At 42.9% G+C, this 20184-nt stretch overlaps 1 protein-coding gene across 1 annotated transcript in view; it reads left to right on the top strand.

Annotated features, from left to right (window-relative positions):
• Window positions 1–992: 992 nt before the first annotated feature.
• Window positions 993–20184, top strand: part of pdzrn4 (PDZ domain containing ring finger 4) — a gene marked incomplete at both ends in the record, with an annotated part of 36595 nt that continues 17403 nt past the window's right edge. Inside the window, one exon of the mRNA XM_083934948.1 lies at window positions 993–1061. Coding sequence (XP_083791074.1) covers window positions 993–1061 — 69 coding nt within the window. The remainder of the gene's footprint in view (window positions 1062–20184) is intronic.

Below are 20184 nucleotides of genomic sequence, written 5' to 3'. Positions count from 1 at the left end.
AGAGAGGGAGCATCTGTTTGGTGACTATCACTCTTTGACTGTAAATCTATGGAGGCCACTAAACACCACCTCTCCAACCATCGTACTGAGTGCAAAGGGCTATCTGATTGAATCCAAATGAGATTGATTTATATGCCAAATCCAGTTGTCAGATGTGCACGCTGACAAATAGCACTCTCAGTAACTTGATTAACTTTCAAAATGGCATTTTAACTCCCGTTTGAGTTTTTTCTCTATTAACTTTTCCACAATGAAATATAGGGATTTTGTATGTTGGTGGAATGTGTACACAGATAACAAACAGATGCGCTCTTGAGCATATAAATAAAGATCCACACACACATGCAGCATGTCCTTCACTTTGCCTACAAGCAACAACACTGATGTTCAGATACTGAACCTGCCTGAGATAAGACCAGTCCCCTCCCTCTTCTACCAGCCCCTTTTCCTAAAACAGCCAATGAGGACGCTGCCTATTCATGAGCCAGAGTAGGAGCAGGCTTGTGGAGGCAGCCTGGAGGAGAGGAGGTGTGTCTCTGTGAGCCAAAAGTGTGTGTGAATATGAGTGTGTTCTCAAACTGAGAGAGGAGGTGGTGGAGAAGAGAGACTACATGTAGGCATGCAAGTGAGAATCAAGAGAAGGAGTGACAGGCAAGAGGGAAAGAGGAGCCAGGTGCTTTTACTCATCTTACCACTGATACACTCCTCCTCACCCACACACACACACACTGAAGGAACCACATCCACAACCTCTACTAAAGCAGTGAGCTGATACACGTGTGTGAGTGTGTGTGCGTGTGTTGGTGTGTGTGCGTGTTCCATGCGCTCGGAGCGGCAGAGGGGATCTCTGAGGATACACGGATGAGAAAGAGGAGCGGGGGAGCCAAGGAAGAGGAGCCCGAGTGTGTTTTGCCCCAGGGGGGAGCTCACACACACCGCAGACAGCACACACACGCCAGCGGGCACTCTGCACTGTTTCCCTGACAACTAGAATGGGCTGCAATTTGTGCACCTTGCAGAAACGGGAGGAACACTACAAACTGCTGTATGAGATTGCACAGGTAAGTGGGACTTAAAGGGGAGAGGGAGGAGGTTTAGCGTTGTCGACGGTGGGAATCAGCACCGAGATAAACTTAAAGACAGCAGAGATAATGATGATAAAGACGGCAGGAGTGATTCACAAGATTGTATTTGCCTCCAATGAGCAAGAAAGGTATAAGTGAGAGAGAATAAGAAGTGAGAGGAGGAAGACAGGTGGAGTGGGAAACCAGGAGAAAAAAAAATAAAGAGAGGAAAATAATTTACAAAAAATGAGTTACTTCAAAGCAGCTAGGCGGAGAGCCCAGTGTGTGTATGCCTCTCCATCAAAGTGTGAGGAGCTAGTTATTTCTCCTCAGCAGCAGGAGATGTGAAAACAAGTTCAGCTCTTTTTCCCGCGCTGGCTCCAGGGGAATTCATCACGTCTCCTCTTGCCTGTGACCGTCTAGAAGCAATAACAGTTCAAAGAACAACCAGCAAATGCTTTCTACTGTTTCCTCTCTGTTGTCTTTCAGAGCTGGACTTGTTCTTTTTTTTTTAACTTCTTCCAACTTCTTCTAACTACTGTCACGTAGTATTGAAAGGATCTTTAAATTATATCTTGAATGAGTGTATCGACCTTTGGCTTTTATTATTCATAGAATTTCCCCGATATAGAGGCAGAAATGAAACATGAGAAATGCATCTTTCCGCCGATGCTCTGTTATTACCTCACAAATGATCAGGTTGTCATAATGAGCAGTAAAACCCTGTGAATGTATAACTTGTCATCTTGCACTGGGCTTGGCTGGAATGTGTTGATTAGATAGGAAGTGTCAGCAAGTGTGAATCCACTGAAAAAAAACACACATCTTTAACGTGCCATGATGTCTTTGTTCTCTCTGATTACTTTTCAAAAACTCTCACTGATACCTGATCGGGTTTCATCGGTTAATGTCTGTTTAAATTCAAATAGTAGGGTAACCATGTCAATTGTTGGTAGGCTACATGTTTTTTTTTTGTGTGTGTGTGTGGAGCTGATTTGGGGGAAACACGTGTTCTGGGTTTTCTCTGTTGTTGAAGTACAGTGGGGAGAATAAAGGGCCGGCATCAAGGATTCATTCATCATTTAGTATCTTACACTGTTACAGACGGCAGAGAAACTGGATCCAGTATAATGAGAATGAGCGGTTCTGCACATCATATACTACCATCTAAAGTGTGCAATACATTTATGGCTCTGGTGGAAAAATAAACTCCTACCGTGCCCGATAATAATGACTGTTGTCAGTGTTTTGATGTTGATGATCTTGTTATGGGGTCTGTAAAATGTAAGGAATACATTAACACAACCCCGACCCTCCATCGCTGCTACACACTGCTTTCATGAACGTTACTCACAGCACTGCAATCTCAAGCTCATTACGCTCTCTGACTAAATGCCCCCATGCTTTTAATGGGATGGTGGATGTCTGTTTCGGCTCCCTGGGTGGAGTGTAAGAAAATTAGCCATGTCAGTTAAAGGAACCCTTAGGAGGTCTCAGTCTCCTTTGTTATCATGGAGGTGAATGGAATAAACTGTTAGAACAAAAGGGATACTGTTAGTATGATGATGCTGTATCGTGAAGTACGGTGTGAATATAAAAAAAAATGACCCTTATGGTTTCCTCCTATTTCCGCATCACACTGTAGGTGTCCTGGCACTGTGGCAGACGTCCAAGAATATTGTCTGTGTGTGTGTGTGTGTGTGTGTGTGTGTGTGTGAGAGAGAGAGGAAGCACACCCGCTTACTGTTAAACGCTCTGCAGTGTGCATGTGACGGCACACTGTGAACACCTACAGTTCTCATTACCAGTGCAAAAAAAAAAAGGAAGAAAGAGTGAAAGAGAGAAAAAGCTCACTAGGCAGTAAGTGTGTCAGTGTGACTTTGTCCCAAAACTTGAGGCTGAGGGGATTCTGCAAATCCAGAGAGACTCCTGAACCATCCCTCCGTCTCTTCTCTCTTTTATTGTTTCCAGACTCATTTCTTCCCTCCATTTTCAAACTTTCTCCTCCTCCTTAACCTTCATTAGTCTCTCCCCCTCTGTCATTCTCCCTCGCGGTAATCTGTTTCTCTCGTCTCTCATTTTCACTTTATAGCGCACACACACACACACACACACACACACACACACACACACACACACACACACACACACACACACACACACAATACAGATTCTTAAAAGTGCCTTTCTTTTTCTCTTGTACTTCCAACAGTGCTACACAATTGGTCACCACCTGCTCATTAAACCAGTGGAAAACCCAAGGACAGCTATAGCGTACAATAGCTACAGCAAGGATACAGAACAGATGTGCAGTGGCACTGGACTTCAGACACACTCTCTTATTTGTCCAAGATGCTTCGGTGGTGTATTGCTGGTGTGTGTGTGTGTGTGCACCTCCCTCCCTAGTTTAGTTGTGCTGACCAATGTGATTTCTTGCTGAAGCATTGAGACATTTGAGAATAACAGTTTGATGTGGTGGAGTTGATTCTCTCACGCGTGGATAACGTAGGCTAAATCAGTGCAAATTTTTAGACTCTGACTCACAAATTTGAGCCACTGACCAATAGCAATCTTCACAGTGCTGATCTTTAGGGAACGGAGAGCCAGAGACTCCAAAACGGAGGAATCTATTGTAGCTCATTGCTTTTGTTGCACCATCCAATTTTCCCCTCCTTTGTTAAAGTATAGCTCCACAGAAGAGAATAGTTGTCAGAGAGTTATGAGACAGGAGTTGATGTCACAAAAAGCTTTTTTTGAAGAAAAAAATGTGTGAAAATTTTTACCTGTTAAGCCCAACCAAAGATTTGCGAGGAGATGCGTTGAAACTTGCAACTTACTTGCAACTACTTGCAACATGCAGGTATGCAACTTTCTTTAACCTGCCAGTTCACACCAGTGAGACGAGGAGAGACGATGAATCATCTCCATAGCAACGCCTCTCTGTACTACCTTTCCAACCTCCAACTTTCTTAGGCTTTTTTTCATAGCTGGATATAATTTGTAGCATTGTAAAATCTAAATGAGGACGGAGGTAGTGAGATACTTGCTATATCGACATTTATAGTAGTGATGAAACAGCGTTCTCGATTTATATGGCGCTCCCTCTCCTTATTCATTGTATTGCTCGCTAGACCCCTCTCTCTCCGCCTCTTTCTCTCTCTATTTTTCTCTATCTCTCTCTCTCTTGCTGGTTGAGCCTCTGTCCATTTAACTACCATTTCAACCAGCTGACAGTTTGTAAGTGACTTGACCTGCGGACTTTGCTAAGACTTAATTGGGTGTTGAAACAGATGACATATCTTATGTTCTATAACCAGCTGCTGGTGACTTTGACAAGTCAGGTGGCAGGCGACAACATCCGGTGGTTTGAATCCAGACGAGGCGGGTCAGTTCACACCGCTGCAACTTTTACCTGCAACGTTCTAAAACAGTATTGTGTCGTTGCAAATCTTTGGTCTGAACTGGGCTTCAGAGGACTGTGCTATAAAAGCCTGCTAACCTCGCAACAAACAAGCAGTTAGCTTGTTGAAATAATGTACACAAATGTAGTCGTTAAATGGCACAAATAATATAGAAAAAGCTCTGGAGCCACCATGACTTACTTGTGCTGGCCTGGAGGATAGTTTGGCAGCTACAGTAGTTCACCAACTAGCCCTATCAGAAGTCTACATCACAAAGCTTCTAGAACCTAATATAGAACAAAGACACATTCTGGCGTAACCAGGTCTTTAGCATCAATGTGTCTTTTGTGGATGAAACAATGACACTTCTAATGGTTTCTAAATGGATTGCAGCTGTTTTTCACTTATGCTAATGATTCCCTGTCCCCGCCAAATTGATATAGTTTGGGGAAAGAACATGAACTTATTTTGAAAAAGTAACCGAGCATTTTCAGAGGCCAATTCCAGTTTACAGCCCGCAGGCCTGCCTCTGTCTCCTACACAACAGTGGCTATCTCTGTTCGCACAGCTGCAATATTCTGACAGGACTGCTGGCTGCCCGACCCCTGCTGCCCAGCGGCCACTGAGAGATTTATGGCTCTAGTCAGACCATTTACATTCGACGTATCATTTGTGATTTTCGTGTGTATCTCTGCACACTCACACCGCGGGGGCTCCATTCTGGCTGAAGCAATTGTCATTCGATGTATTTTGCTTGGGGCTGTGTTAAATTGTCCCACAGCCTCTGGCCTTCAGAGACTCACTGGACACATGTTATTTTTTTCCTTGTAGCTATACCAAAGTCAGCACTAAATATCACACAGCAATACAAAAGCCAGTGGCTACTCTCTATTGAATCTTCCCCAGCATTCTTGTTAAGTAATAAGGTTTGTAATAAAGTGTTTTTTTATGGAAGAATTCCTGATTAATTAAAATGTAAGCCAAACAAAAGCCTTTTTGAGTGCAGTCAAGTCTGGTTAATTTTTTACTGTGTAGCTTGTTAAATGTCTCATATTGTAAACGTATTTTTGGATTAGGTGCTATATAAATACGATGGAAGTATGATCAATCCACAGAGAACCTCTTTGTATATACATGGGTTTGTGACCCAGGCCAGAATTTGGTGAGAGCCTGTCCTCCGGAGGCAGATGCTGTGCCACATGTCCAGCCTGCAAGACAGCATGGAGGGGGCTAGACAGTCACCCCTTTATCCTGCCTCCCGTCACCATCTATGGTGTCCAGAGAGCGCCACACAGAGCAGGGGGAAGCTGTGGTCAGACACGCGCAGCCGTCACCTCCATATGGTCACCTCAGACCTGGACTGTGACTTCTTCCAGATTGGGATGTGGAATATGTCGTAAAGCAGATAATGGAGAAAAAAAAGTACCTAACTGCAGTTACCGTGCACCTACAGCAAAAATAATAGTGATGAATAATCTCGTCCCTGAAAGATGTTTTTGGGTCATAAAATGGGCTATGACCAGCGGGGGATGAAGGGAGGCGGTATCACCTGATTTATCGGCTGGCCACTGGTCAGCTGGTTCAGAACTGCCTGTCTCTGTTTCTGTGGGATTTTTAGCTTTTTCAGAAAGTGCAGAATGAAGTGACCTTTCCATTTTTTCCTGCATTACTCGGCCCAACAACTTGTCTTCCTGTCTGTGCGGGTCAGTGAGTTTGACCTTTTCACCTGAAAAGTGAGTGAGTGTAATTCCACTTGACAAGTCTTTCTCGCTGTCATACACAGGCACTTGCTGTGTGGTTTTGAATGGAAGTTTTGTATTGCATGTCAAAAAACAGAATAAATCCACAAAACATATCTTTACTTCACTAAATCTGTCTTATTTTATCTCATTCTGCTGCAAGAAAAAAAGTTTAACGATCACACTTTCAAAGCTTAGAGGTGCTAAATAAAAAAACTTAGGGTTATGGGTTTTCTCCCGTAAAAATGTTAATGTAGCATTATGGAAATTAACTCTGCTGTTGAACACAGATCATCTGGTGTCTTCCATCATGGTTATAGTTGCTCGTTGGAGCACAGCGTGGCGGTAATGCTGCGTGATTTAGAGGTGCATATGGCCTCGTCACCGACACCGTGGGTAGCACATCTTCTGGTAGCGGGCCAAATCTGTAAGGAAGAAATGGGTGATTATTCAGCGTCGGGTTAATGCCAGGTAAACAGCAAACCAGTGCTGTTGTGTGTGTTTGCTGGCTTTTAAAAATATGGAAACGGTTGGAAATGATTCATGAGGTATTTCTGATTTTCAATGTAAACTAATTAGTGCGTATGTGTGTGTTTCCTTGCGGTGAGTGAGTGCCAGGGATGATGACAGACAGTTTGTCATTCTGTACATTGATGTCCATGTCTGGCAGGTGTTTTTCTTTGTGTATATGTCTTCTTGGCTGTAAGCAAACATACATACACACCACTTTCTTGCTGAGTGAATGTGTGTGGGGGTGGGGAATCACAAAGTCAGGGGAAGACGGGTCCGACGTGTGTGTGTGTGGGGCAGCAACAGTCACCGTTTCGCTCCACCAGCCAACAATCTCCCCCTGTGTTGGCTCTGATAAGCCCAGGATGAAAGCCCTTTCTGTGGGCAGTGACACTCCTCGGCCGCCCAAACCCCCAACCCCCCTTCCTGTCTCCCTTCCACACAAGGCACACATGATGCATGTACACACAACTACACAGCATTGTTAAGAGGTAGATATGCCTATATGCGCACACTGTGTACATTCATGTACCACACAGACGGAAAATCACACAGGGTCCATTCATCAGCTTTAACGGCGTGTTTTCAGTTTTTACGAGTGTGTAAAAATGTCATTCAAGCTCTCAACGCCAATAAGAAGACTTATCAGTTGTTATCAGCCTCAAGCTGATTACCATACTCACCAATCGGCCAAGTGGCCTGGCCAAGACGATAGGAAGTATGGGAAGAGAAGGGGTGGGGTTAGTGAAAAATGGATAGGGGGGGGGGGTGTGTAAAGGTGTGGGAAGGAAAATAAAGGGAAGATTGTGCGGCGGTAAAGCACGAACTGAGGGAACCAGAGCGAGGAAAAGACGAGCCGTCAATAAGTCCTTTTAAATCCTCTCATTCTCCTTCTTAACCTCGCCCTTTCCAAAATACAAAGTCTCGCTCTCCTCCTCCTCCTCCCATCACTTATCAGTCACCAAACACAGTTTCAAGTCCGTTCCACTCCACCGCCCCTGTCTGTCTTCCTGCTTGTTTGTCACTGTCTGTCTATCCGGCTCATTAATACACTTTGGCGTGACCCCGCCCCTCTGAGGTGCCACACAATTTCCCTGCGTGTTTTGAAAAAAACCCTGCGAAGAAAAATATAGTGATGGAGTACACAGAGACAGTCTGTCATGATACTTTTTCTAGTCTCAATGTGCGTGCTGTTGGCTGGTGTCTGTTATACGGTTTGAAGCCATCCTTGTGCCAGAATAACCCAATAATGCACCTTATGGCCATATGCTGCAGGCTACGTTTTTTTAGGTTAGACAGATGTTATGACGAACCATCTGGAGCAGTTATGTATATGTTGCAGGCACAAAAATATAAACATATGCACAAAAATTTCCCCTAGAGATTTAGTTGTTTTTTTTTTTTTTTTGGGGGGGGGGGGTCAAATGCTAAAACACTACTGCTGAGACACAAAAAGCCTCTAACATCCTCCATATTACCATAAAATGTATCTCAGTCAAGTCTTTGGATGAGCTTTTTGGCAGCGAAGGTGCAATTCTCATTTGAGACCAAATGTCATGTTAAACCATAAAAAGAAAAACTCAGCTTCTCTTTTTTCTCTTTGCCAAGAATTTGGGGAGAAAGGGATATCTATTACAGCTTTTTTCAAAGAACAGTGGCTCCAAGTCGTGAACGATTACAGCTTGTAATGACGGTCGTGATGTTTTCCCTAAAAGCTACCGTGACATCTGCTCTACAGCATGTTGTCAAAGCTAAATAATCCTGCTTACAGTATGTGTCTTGATAAGGCTGTTTGGTAAATGCTTGAAAAATGCAAATGCACTGCTACATTGCCACTGCCAAGTATGTTCTAAACACACAGGGTGGATCCAGGTGGCCTAAAGGGAGATAAGGTTACAGCAGGGAGCTGGTGTTGAATTCCCACTTAACCAACTTGGGTCTAGGAGTCATTAGGCCCACTCAAAGCCTGGCAACGAGTCCAGTTACAGATAGAATAACACTAAACCATCTGCATAGAAGGGGGGGATGATTACATTTAGTGCAGCGTGTAACTATAAGCCTTGTGTTGATATGGGAAATGTCCTCAGGATGGAGAGTGGCCAAAGCATTGTGGATGAGTCTTTGTTGTTGTCATATTTGAGGTAATGTATTCGATTTTCCCTTCTGCGGTGCATTTTTGTTAAACCTTGTTAGGTGTGGGAAATGTATTATGGCTGTAAATATGAATCTGTTGTACCAGACCATTGTGGTGAAGAGGGAGCCGAGCCGGGAGGCAAGGCTCTCAATTTAACAGTCCGTCTACGTTCTGACTCTCGCCTGTGGTAATGAGCTTTGGGTAAAGACCGAAAACAATGAGATCGCGGACTTTGTAAGAAACGGGTTTTCTCTGTAGGATGGCTAGGCTCAGCCTTACAGATAGGGTAAAGAGCTTAGACATCCAGTGGGAGCTATGAGTAGAGCCGCTGCTCCTGTGCAACAAAAAAAGGGCCAGTTGGGGTGGTTTGGGCATCTGATCAGGAGGTCTCCTGGGCGCTTCCCATTAGAGTTTTTCTGGGCACATCCAGTTGGTCAGTGGGCCGGGTTAGACTCAGAACCCATTGGAGAGATTATACATCTTGTTTGGCCTGGGAACGTTTCGGGGTTGCCCAGGAAGAGATGAAAAACATCACTGGGAGAGGGAAGTCTGGAATACTTTGCTTAGCCTGCTGTCCCAGCGACCTGGCACCAGATAAACGGATGGATGGATGGATGGATACTCTGCCTCATTTCCTCTTACCAAAAAAGAGCACTGATGTGACTTATGGGGGCGGGAGATACGTCCATCTGGCTGATGTATACCTGACATATACTGAATTAGCAACATTAGCACTGGATCTAGGCTAACATAACCCCTTACTAGATAAACAGGAGTGGGAGTCAAAGTTGGGATTTTTTCCGGGGCCGGGAGGGAACGGGATTAAATTTTTTAAATTTCCTGTGTCTCTAGCAGAGATTACACCGGCTCCGCAAGTCAAGTGCAGGCAGCATTTATGATATATGATTTAAACTGATATTCAACATAGCACCATGCCCATAGACTGTAAATCACCGACCTTCACGTCCTGAATGCTCCAGATTTGCACCTAGTGTATGTCAGTAGGCTACATTGCAAGTCATTGTGCAAGTGCCGCTATTTAATTAACATAACGGAGCTAAAACATTGTGTTCCTAAACCATCTGTTGGTACAGTCGATCGAAGAGCAAACCATCTTGTCACTTATGTTTACACTACCACACGAATGACCACAGTCCAGGTCGAGATGTCGGAGTTAGCATGCCAATCCTGACAACTAGCCTCCGAGGAGAAGTGAGGGCTAGCGGCTAGATTTCACTTGAGTCTGCGCCCCTAATTATTCATAAACTTTCACCTCCAATAAAATAAAAACTAGCCTGGTACAAAAAAAGATCACCTCCCTCAGTGTTGTCATGGGGATAAGACCTAAACATACAGACTACAATGTTTTTTGTACCAGGCCTTAAAAAGGTTTAATTATGTCGTGAAAAAGGCCTGTTTAACATGGGGGTCAATGAGAAATTGCTCTATTTTGCAAACTACTCCTACTGGCCACTCTGAGAATTGCAGTTTTGGGCACTATTGGAGCGACCAGGAAGTCACTGTGGTGGGGACTTGGTATGTATAGATGTATCAAAGAGGAAAGTAAAGATGTGGAGATCAGGATGGTGGATGGGCATGTCTGACTTTTATGCATGACTGGAGATGGAATACTATCACACATTAATAATAATGATACACACCTTTTTATTAACCATAACGGTAACTCTAACCTTAACCTAACTCTAACCTTATGGTGTGTGCAATTGCATATAAAGGCAATGCAAAGATGGGGGAATTCGAATTAGCAGAATGTTGGCATTGGATGTAAAAAAGATTCTGCCATTGAACGCAATCCAGGAATTTGGAGAACAGTACACATTCTTGTTTGGGTATAAGTTGATTTTTTTTCCTTCATATCTTCTGCAATCCATATGTTCTTCTATTTAGTCATCATCATTACAACATGCTTTATAGCCTTGTTATGTGGAGACTCACAAATGACTGTGAGCCGTTTTGAGAAACAGCGCTGATTTAGTCAATCTGTGTTTCAGTCTGAAAATTAACCAAACACAGTCACTAATCATCACCCGACTGATGATACGTTGATGGTGGATGTGATTAGTCATTCACTCAGTCATATTGTAGATATTCACCCTGAGAATACAGCCTAAGTCTTGATGGAGGCAGGTTGAATGAGGCGTAAATGGCACTGCGGTGTGTCTTTCACTTAACTAATCAACCATGCATTTAGATGAAGGTATTTTTCATTGCAGGAAAAGCTCTTCCCGCCCGCTCACAGTCAGTGGAGTGTGAGGTAGTTTTTCTTCTCCACCAAAGGGGCAGACTGGGGAAGCTTCATGTTATGAATAATGCTAATGGGTTAGGTGCTTCCAGTGAGCATAAACATGCATCACTTTAAAATGAAAAAGGCAAAGGTTTGGTGGAAGAAGGGGGGGAAATGGAAAGTTCACACTCAAGGCTTTTTTTTTTTACAACTTAATTTTATGCAAAAAGCAGCACATAAATCTTTTATTTTCCTGCTCCCCACTAAAATGTTTTCACTTTCCAAGCTTTAGCATGTTTTGCTAATTATACCCCTGCATCCAGAGCTGGCTCTTTTTCTTTTTTTTGCCTTGAACCAATCTGTTCTCATGTGAATAACAAACTTTCATAGCAAGACTAGTTCAATAAGGATGCCTCCTTTTCTGAATTTTAAATTCAAGATTAATGTCATCCCACTGATTTATGGTCTAGATTAACTCAATTATTTCAAATCCAGTACAATAGCATTTACTCTAGATTAATGCCTTAATAAAGATTATTTTTTAAATGATTATTCAACTTTTTTATATGTTTTTATTTTGCACAGTTATGAGTCTACAAAATGCTTCAAGCCATACAGATTTATGCCAGTGATGATGCCAGTGTATTCAATCAGCAGTCATTCAGTCCCAGTTATAACTCCATCTGTCTCTTCACTGGTGTTTGCATGTGGTGTGACTTTCATGACATTGTTAAACACCAGCTAGTGTGTTTGTACGGTTTACCCACTGCACTGCCGTTGCTTAGACTCGGAACAATGAAAACAATGGCAGCAGAAACTGAATGGGGTGTTTTAGGAGCTATTGCCCCATCTAAAAGTCAGTATTAACTTCTGTGCTAAATCACATAAATGAACAAACACTTTTTTCTTTGCCCCAAACAACTTTTGTGCCAATTTCCGAAACGCTACATAAATCACTATTCTAATAAATGCTATTACCATTACTGCCAGTCAGTCTGAGAATAAAAACCATAAACCATAGGTTGTTTAAAGGGGCATTCGGAACATTAATATAGCAGTAAACATGTAACTGTGCAAAGATAGTTGAGTCAGTCTCCCTCTGTGTGTGTTACAAACTTCTTTCTTCTTTGTTTTGGTAGCCGGTTTGGGTGCGCATGCTTGTTTGTGCATATGACGGCGTCAGTATCAGACGCACAGGCCATGCCATGCCAAGGCAATAGTGATGGCAATTTTTAAAAATTCACTCGACTCGATAAAAAGGAGGCCCGCAAAACTACGCAGAACAATACATGAACACTACACTGTGAAATTGACAAGGTGCAGACGTTTCTCTGTTTGGTTCCCAATGAAAGGATTCAGTGAGTGTCAGGTTGATGATGATGATGATGTCTATGGAATTCATACATGTGTTTTTAACGCTTATTTTTTGACAACAATGGAGGTCTATGGCACAGAGGATTAGGCTCCAATATATCAGGTCTATTACACTTGTTAGTAAGATCATTCCATTATTGGTTTAGTTGACAATAAGAATGCCACCACTTTTGTTCCTTAAGCTAAATACAGTAGAATGATAGATGACATGCTTGGATGGTGAATGAATGTTCAGCTTTCCCATATTGAGGAGCAATACATAACCTCTCGGTGAACTCAGCCGTCTGAATGAATTATGAGGGTCTAATCGGTGACCCCCAAGAGCCTAATTCAAACTCATTGCTAGTATGTGTGGAGGGGCTGGAGGAAGGGCCACTGTATTGTTCAGCCGAGCTCACTGGCTGTTGTTTTAATGGCAGATGAGAGATTAATGGCGATCTAATGACTGTGGGGAGGACACAGCGCAACAATAGAGTCCCGGTACAACGCAGGCCAAGGTCATTAGTCAGTCAAGACAACTATCTTGCATGGATGCACATACACACGCGTAGACAAGCATACGTGCGTAAAGTGCGTGCACAAAAACATCCCCAGATGCATAAACACATTCATATGTACAGATGCACACACAATGAAAATGAAAGTGGCAGGGAAGAAGTTTCGCAGTCATCTGCCATCAGCGCGCCCCGTCTCATCACAAGCAAAACAAACCGAGTTAATTCTCCTACCCGCCAACCCCCCCAATGTGACAAAAGAAGGCTAATTTATGCATTGCCGACATGGTGCGCGAGAAATAAGAGCGTGGCTGGATGCTCATTCCTGGATCAGGGTAATTGTGATTTGGTTGCTAGGACGTTGAGGGTAATGAATGTCTTGTTGATGCAGTTTGTCATAACCCGTGCCATTCCTGGCTGCTTGAGGACACAGATCCTATTAGTTAAACACAGACACATTGTCCCTGCCATGATGTATGCGCCCACCAGGCAGAAGGAATTTGTTATTTTATGAGAGAAAACAAAGAAAACTGCCAGTCTACAGTAGATGTTAAATAAGATTGTGGATATAACTCCGCAGTGTATATAAAACCCTCTTCACTTTTGCCATTGGGTTTTTAGTCATATAAAGAACGTTTTAATTGGACTTCGTATGCTTTCAATAACCTCAGTAAGGACACAGTATGGAGGTTGTTTTGCCAAAAGAATCATCATATACGTGGTTGTGGTTTTCTGATATATAAAAGAAAATACTGACATTGTAATTCCAACTCATGTTTCATTCCAAGGGTTTTTTGGTTTGTTTGTTTTTTACCAGTGGGAAGTATCTGTATTCATGAAGCCTAATTGAAAGGAAGCCTGCCTTGCATGTGGAAGTGGTACAAAGAGCAGGAAATGAGATGGTTCTTAATGTGTTCACTGACAGATGATAACCTTTGATTTCCCCCCGCTTACATCAGAAATGTCTGCTTGGAATGACAGTCACAAGTCAACAGTCTCTGATGTATGCGTGTGTTTCTACCGCTGGTGTTGTCATGTCGGGGTGGAGAAAGATAGACATGTGAAGAGCTAGCGAGGAGAAAACCCTTGAGACGCATAAAGACACATAGGTAGAAACAGAAAGTGATGTACTGTCTGTTTTTAGTGCGCTTTGGCAATACAGTTTTCCCACTGAATCTCAATGAAATGGGCTGACTTACAGTGACAATGACAGACAAAAGGGGAAATAATCCCTTGACAGCAAGACAAAGAAAAATCACTCCACGGAAAGGATAATGAGAGAAATAAAAGTACTGATAAGATTATAATCTTAAAATCATAATAATAGAGACACATGCTGCCATAAAAGATCAACAGGAAATATAATTTTTGTAGCATCCTTTAGGCAAAAGTGTCTTAACTCAACTTATTGTGTCAACATTCAACAAGAAACGAGAAAATTATGTGGAGAAATTTCTGCACCAACAGCATATTTGAGCCAGGATTGACTGTGAGGGGGTCAGAACACCATCCCAGGGTTACAATACACAATAGTTTTGAAACCGCACCTGGTGAGTTCTATAAAATGTTAGAATAATACAGAAAATTATATATTTTTTTTTTAACAAATTAAAGAGTTCTCCCTGGATAATCGCTATAGGCAGTCTGCATATGAATGAGTCTGTAGGCAACAGAACATGATTTTGGTACTAGAAGCGTTCTGGTTTCCGTTTGGAGTCCGAGGAGTATTGACCAATCTCGTTTGAGAGAGCTTTGGTTGCATGCAGGTAAACAGTCCTTCTGAAGAGCAAAAAAGGTGGAACACATTGGCTAAAATGTAATCTTGGAACTCAAGGGGAGGGGGGGTTTGACCCATCGCAAGATTTATTTTGCTGCATTCATATGCAGATAACGGTTAAAAAAGACATTGTTTTTCAATTCCAACTCCATTCGTAGGAAGTCTTGGTCCAGATATCCACTGTCTACACTGTAAACTTTGAAATATTGGCTGGTGGCCCCCAAAATTAGAATGGATTGCTTGTTTTATTTCACTATACAGCAAATACTTAATTTTGTAGTTTTGCTACCTCACAAAATTCATGTTGACACAGCTTATAAAATGAATGAGGAGCCAGTCAGCAGCATTGATTGTAATTTTAGGGAGGAAAATTGAGTGTAGAGACAAGACATTTCATGTTTGAAAGTGGGTTATTGGTGCAAAATCGAGTTCTGGCCATAATGAAGATTGTCTGAAGGAAATAATCTTTTTATGCCCTCTTTGAAAGCAGTGGTGTGATGAACTACAGAGCAGGAAAGTCGATCTTGTTGAAGGACCCTTCAGCAGTATGGTGCCAATGCTTCATGATGAGGGACTTCAATGCAGGATAACCAGTTGAAGGACAGTTCACCAGCCTGTTGGATTTAACAGATGTTATTGAGACATGTGGGAAGCTCTGCTGTTAATGCGAGACTGAGAGGAAAAATTTGAAGGATGTCACTCTCTGGCTAAAAGTTCATGCATTTTTAACTTTTAATGCTCCCTCTGAAGCTATGATCTAACAGCTGAAACACGCCAGTGCTGTGAAGAGCGATTCCAAGAGAAAACACTGTAATCTACCCCACACAGATACTGTGTGTTGTAGAAGGGATTGACCTGAGCGGGCTACTTAACATCCATGCTGACAGAAGCTATTTAATCCAAATTTCATGTTGTCTTCCTCCATGCAGAACTAATTGGTTGTTTTTGCCTGTTGTGCACTGAAAACTGTGAAGGACACTCGTTAAAACTTGTACACACATTCGCAGGCATGGACATAGATGCACTCATGGGTGCAGACAAGCACATAAACACAGGAAGAGCTGAATCCTGTTCGGTGAACAAGGATCCTAATAAGAGCACTGAGCTAAATCTCCTTGAACCCTTTGCCAAAGCTTATAACACACACACACACACACACACACACACACACACACACGCACACACACACACACTCACACACACACACACGCACACACTCACACACGCACACACGCACACACACACACACACACACACGCACAAACTCACACACACACACCCCAAGCCACCACTTTTACTACCAAACTACCAGCACAGACACACTTCTCTCGCACTCTCTCATTCATCTGATTTGCATTTTGGTTAACACTCTAATTGCCTCTCATTAAATACCTTGTCACTTTGATTAATTGGTGTGATACAGAAATGTAAAACAGCAGAGCGGTACAATGCATAGTGAACAGTTTCTGATTGGGAAAGACAAACAAGCCAGGCTCAAAATGCAAAACAGAGGTGAGAAACACTAACTCCTCATGAACTTTTAAGTTGAGTCAGGGTTTTTCTATTCCTGAATCTGTCAAATTCTGAAGAAAGCAGCACAGTGACGGGAGTTACCTGAGGTTAAAATTTAGCATTTTTAGGTACGCAATGAGCTCCCGATCAGCTCCCCCTTGTGTGTAGTCACGATTTGTCTCTCCTGGCCGTCACATCACATATCATACACAAGCTCTGTCTCCTTCGAAATGGCAGGGGCAGTAATTGTACAGTAAGTGCGAGGTAATATCAGAAGTTGTTTTTTTTTCTCTTCCGAGCACAATTTAAAAGTCATAAGGAAACTGAACTTCACTGATGTCTAACATTCAAATAAATAGCATGGAATCTTTCAAAACATTGACAAACAAAAGTTTCAGAAATTCCAGATTATTTCAACGTGGGAGAAGTTGGCATCTAGCTAACTATAGGAGATGCAAACATTGCACGCACCAAGTTGGCTGAGGAGAGTCATGCAAACTCCAAGCAAAACAAACATTTCAGAACAAGCAGTGCAAATATCCCGAAGCTTCTACTTGGAAACTTGCTAACCAAACTAGCTGCCTCAAGACTCAGGGCGCACTCACACTGTCGGCCGTACCGCGCCGCAGGCTTTAGGGTACTTGTCCCCCCCTCCCTTTACCCCCGCTGGCCAGCCCGTTTGTACTCACACTGCCTGGGCCTCGCACAAATGCTTCTTGCCTGTCCGTACGTCATCACGCCGTAACGCGTCACGCATTGATTGACGTCATCGTGATGCGCCGCTTTGTTTACAAATCTTACCATAGACCTCTGAGTTTTTGTGTGTCTTGTCCGACTGTTTTTGAATATTTTCATCCAAATCTGCAGTAAACACTCCACCTCCGCATCACACCAACGTGAACCTTTTGCCGCCATTGTTGTTGTTGTTAAATGTCCGCGCGTGGTCCGTCTTTTTTTTTTTTTCTATGTCCGAACAGGCGCACATAAAATGACGTGAGAGCCGCCGTAGGCGTCATGCTCGTGCTCGTACACATGCGCAAGCTCGTGCTTGTACAGGTGCAAACACGCTCTACAAAAGCCCACCTCTCTCAAACGGGCCGTGGACGGCCAGCTGGCCGCGGCTAGGCGCAGAGCGGTTCCACTCACACTGGTCAAATGAGCTAGGCTTTACCCGTAAAACCTGTTTTGGCCCGGTGCGGAAGGACAGTGTGAGTCCGCCCTTAGACATACTTTCTGCGTTTGTCATGCGCACGCTGTTGTCTGGCATTTCACCCATGCGTATTTCCCCATCTACCCCATTCTAGTCATTGTCATCTCTACCTATTTTTCACCAGGAGTTCAACGTATTCCTTTAAAGACATATATAAATGTGGGTAATGGTGGATTTCCTCACACCTCCACATCTCTTCAAAACTAGCCTTTGCTATCTTCTTCTTCTTCTTAAAACCAGTTAAAGGTGCTTACGCCACTAACTGGACTGAAGTGTTGAAGATGGCGCATGTATGTTTGCAATGTGTCGTTCGCACAGCCACAAATTTTGGGCTGCTAGCAGACGTCCACATAAGCGTCCTCGCGGACCTAGACAGCTGATGGCATTTACTTCAGGCAGACCCTCACAGACAAACAGAAAGTTTGAAACACGCTTTATTTTGCCTTTAAAGCCTGACTTGACCATTTAGACATACAAAAGTGAGAGTTATTATATATTGTTGAACTTTAGCTGACAGGACATTTGATATTGTATATTTGGAAACACACAGTATGAAAACAATGGGAAAAAAAGATTTATTTCAACCTCATCCATTCTGTTTTGCTAGCTTGTCCTGCTTGCTTGTCACGCTTGCATTAATAGCATCGCGCAGTATTCTCATCCCGCACAAGGCAAGGGTCAACGGGATTCAGTTGACCGAGCATGGCCCACCAGTTGCACAGCCTGCCAATCAGAATTTATGAAACCATCATCTTCTTTGCCTCCACTGCACGAGGTGATATTGCATGTCAGAGACTTTTATTATTGAAATGAGACATTTATGACAGTGGGCCCTCGCCACATGAGAGCAGCCTACTGAATCATTGCAATGCAGCTAAAGGAGGAAGAGAAATGAGATTTGACAGATTATTGGAGCACACCACCTGCGCTTCCTCACTCATCACAATATGCCAATTTCAATGTTAAAACAATATGACTCGTATTGAGCTGAAGTTCACATAAAAATCATGATCTGGGAGATTTATGGAAGTTTGAGGTACTGCCATTATTCAGTCAAACATGGCAAATGCAAACAGTTGTATTGTAGAGCTGCTTTAAGTCTGTGGGGAGCTAATGTAATGTTTATACTGTGTGTGTGTCATTTTCTCACAATGACACTATATCTGTCAGATTTGGCTGTGAGGTTGAGTGGTTTCCATCACGCTCTTATCTCTGGACAGCAGCACAATACACACAAATACGCTTTTATCTCTGGGCTTCCCTTATCACTTTAGTTTGTATACAAAAAAACATTTAGCTGTCTTAGTGGCCAACAGATTCAACTGTGTGACACATTTAAAGGTTGACATGAGCCCTCTGTTGAGCATATTGAAAGCCTCAGGCCCCGGCACTGATTGGCTTTTGCTGCGCAACTTTCGGCCCTGTCTCAACACATGTAGCAGCTATTTCCACACCACGGTCCACTAGTAACTCTGTATAGTCAATGATGTGTGTAATTGGTGGACCACAGGTAACAAAATGTGACATAGCTTGTAGGTGAGGCTCACCGTTTGCTATCTGCATGACCTTAACAGTTTTAGTAGAGTTATGTCAAGAAGTGAAAAATCAAAGAATATGCACTGAGAAAACAAGAGGTACAATCAGTTAATTAGTGTGTGTCATTTTGTGACTCTAGTGTTTTAAAGGGTAGCAACTCCTGTGTTCTATGAGGTAAAATTACCTTTTTTTGTCAATGGAGCCTGGTGGCTTTGACAAGAGAGTACGTTTTCATATAGCGTACATTTGAACTGACCTTTTTTAGGTGGCTAATGTGTTAAGCTGCTGCCCCCATCCACAGAAGTACATTGCTTAGCTTCCATGCCTGTCCTCCTGGCTGCTTCTGAAAGGGACTGTCCATTAATTAGGTCTTAAAATTTGTGAAATGTTTTATATTAAATATTTCTGTAATATTCGGTTCAAAAAGAAGGTATTTGGCTTTCTAGCCAAACGTTTTTAGCCTTCAAACCCCTTTTTTCAGTGTCTCAAGGAATACTCAAACATGTACAAAGCAGGCAGATAAAAAGCGAATTACATTTTCAGTTAAGGCTGATCGATGATCACACACACACACACACACACACACACACACACACACACACACACACACATAAGCTGCAGTATACCCTGCCCTCCCAAACTGTAGCACACCACTTTGAACCTTGACCTTTTGAAGGAAGAGTGTTTGGACAGACAGGACGCTTTGGTTTAGGGCTACTGGGAACCATTCTTTATTGGCAATGGTAACCTTTAACTTGAAAGGTATATGAAGGCTGCACTAGATTGTTGGTTCATTACAGCCGTCCCTACGGACTGCTGTGAACTCTACTATTTTTAGTGTTCTCGTGGAGCTTTCATGGGTTATATCAGATGATGTAAAGAGCTGAAATTGTCTCTCTGTCAGCTTTGTCACGGGAGCGCAGTTGAGTAATGAGAAAGGGAACATGTAATCAAAATGGAATAACTGTTTCATGCTGATGGAATCTGCCGACACAAGCCCCGGTACCAACATGGAACTTGCGTGCCCATATATGTCCGCCCATTCACACACATACACACGCACACACACACACACACACACACACACACACACACACACACACACACACACACACACACACACACACACACACACACACACACACACACACACACACACACACATAAAAATAGAGAGGAGGATCCTAT

This window comes from Echiichthys vipera (genome assembly GCF_963691815.1).
Source record: "Echiichthys vipera genome assembly, chromosome: 20".
Lineage (NCBI taxonomy): Eukaryota > Metazoa > Chordata > Actinopteri > Perciformes > Trachinidae > Echiichthys > Echiichthys vipera.
The sequence above is the reverse complement of the archived record's forward strand: the minus strand, read 5'-3'. Positions and strand labels throughout refer to the sequence as shown.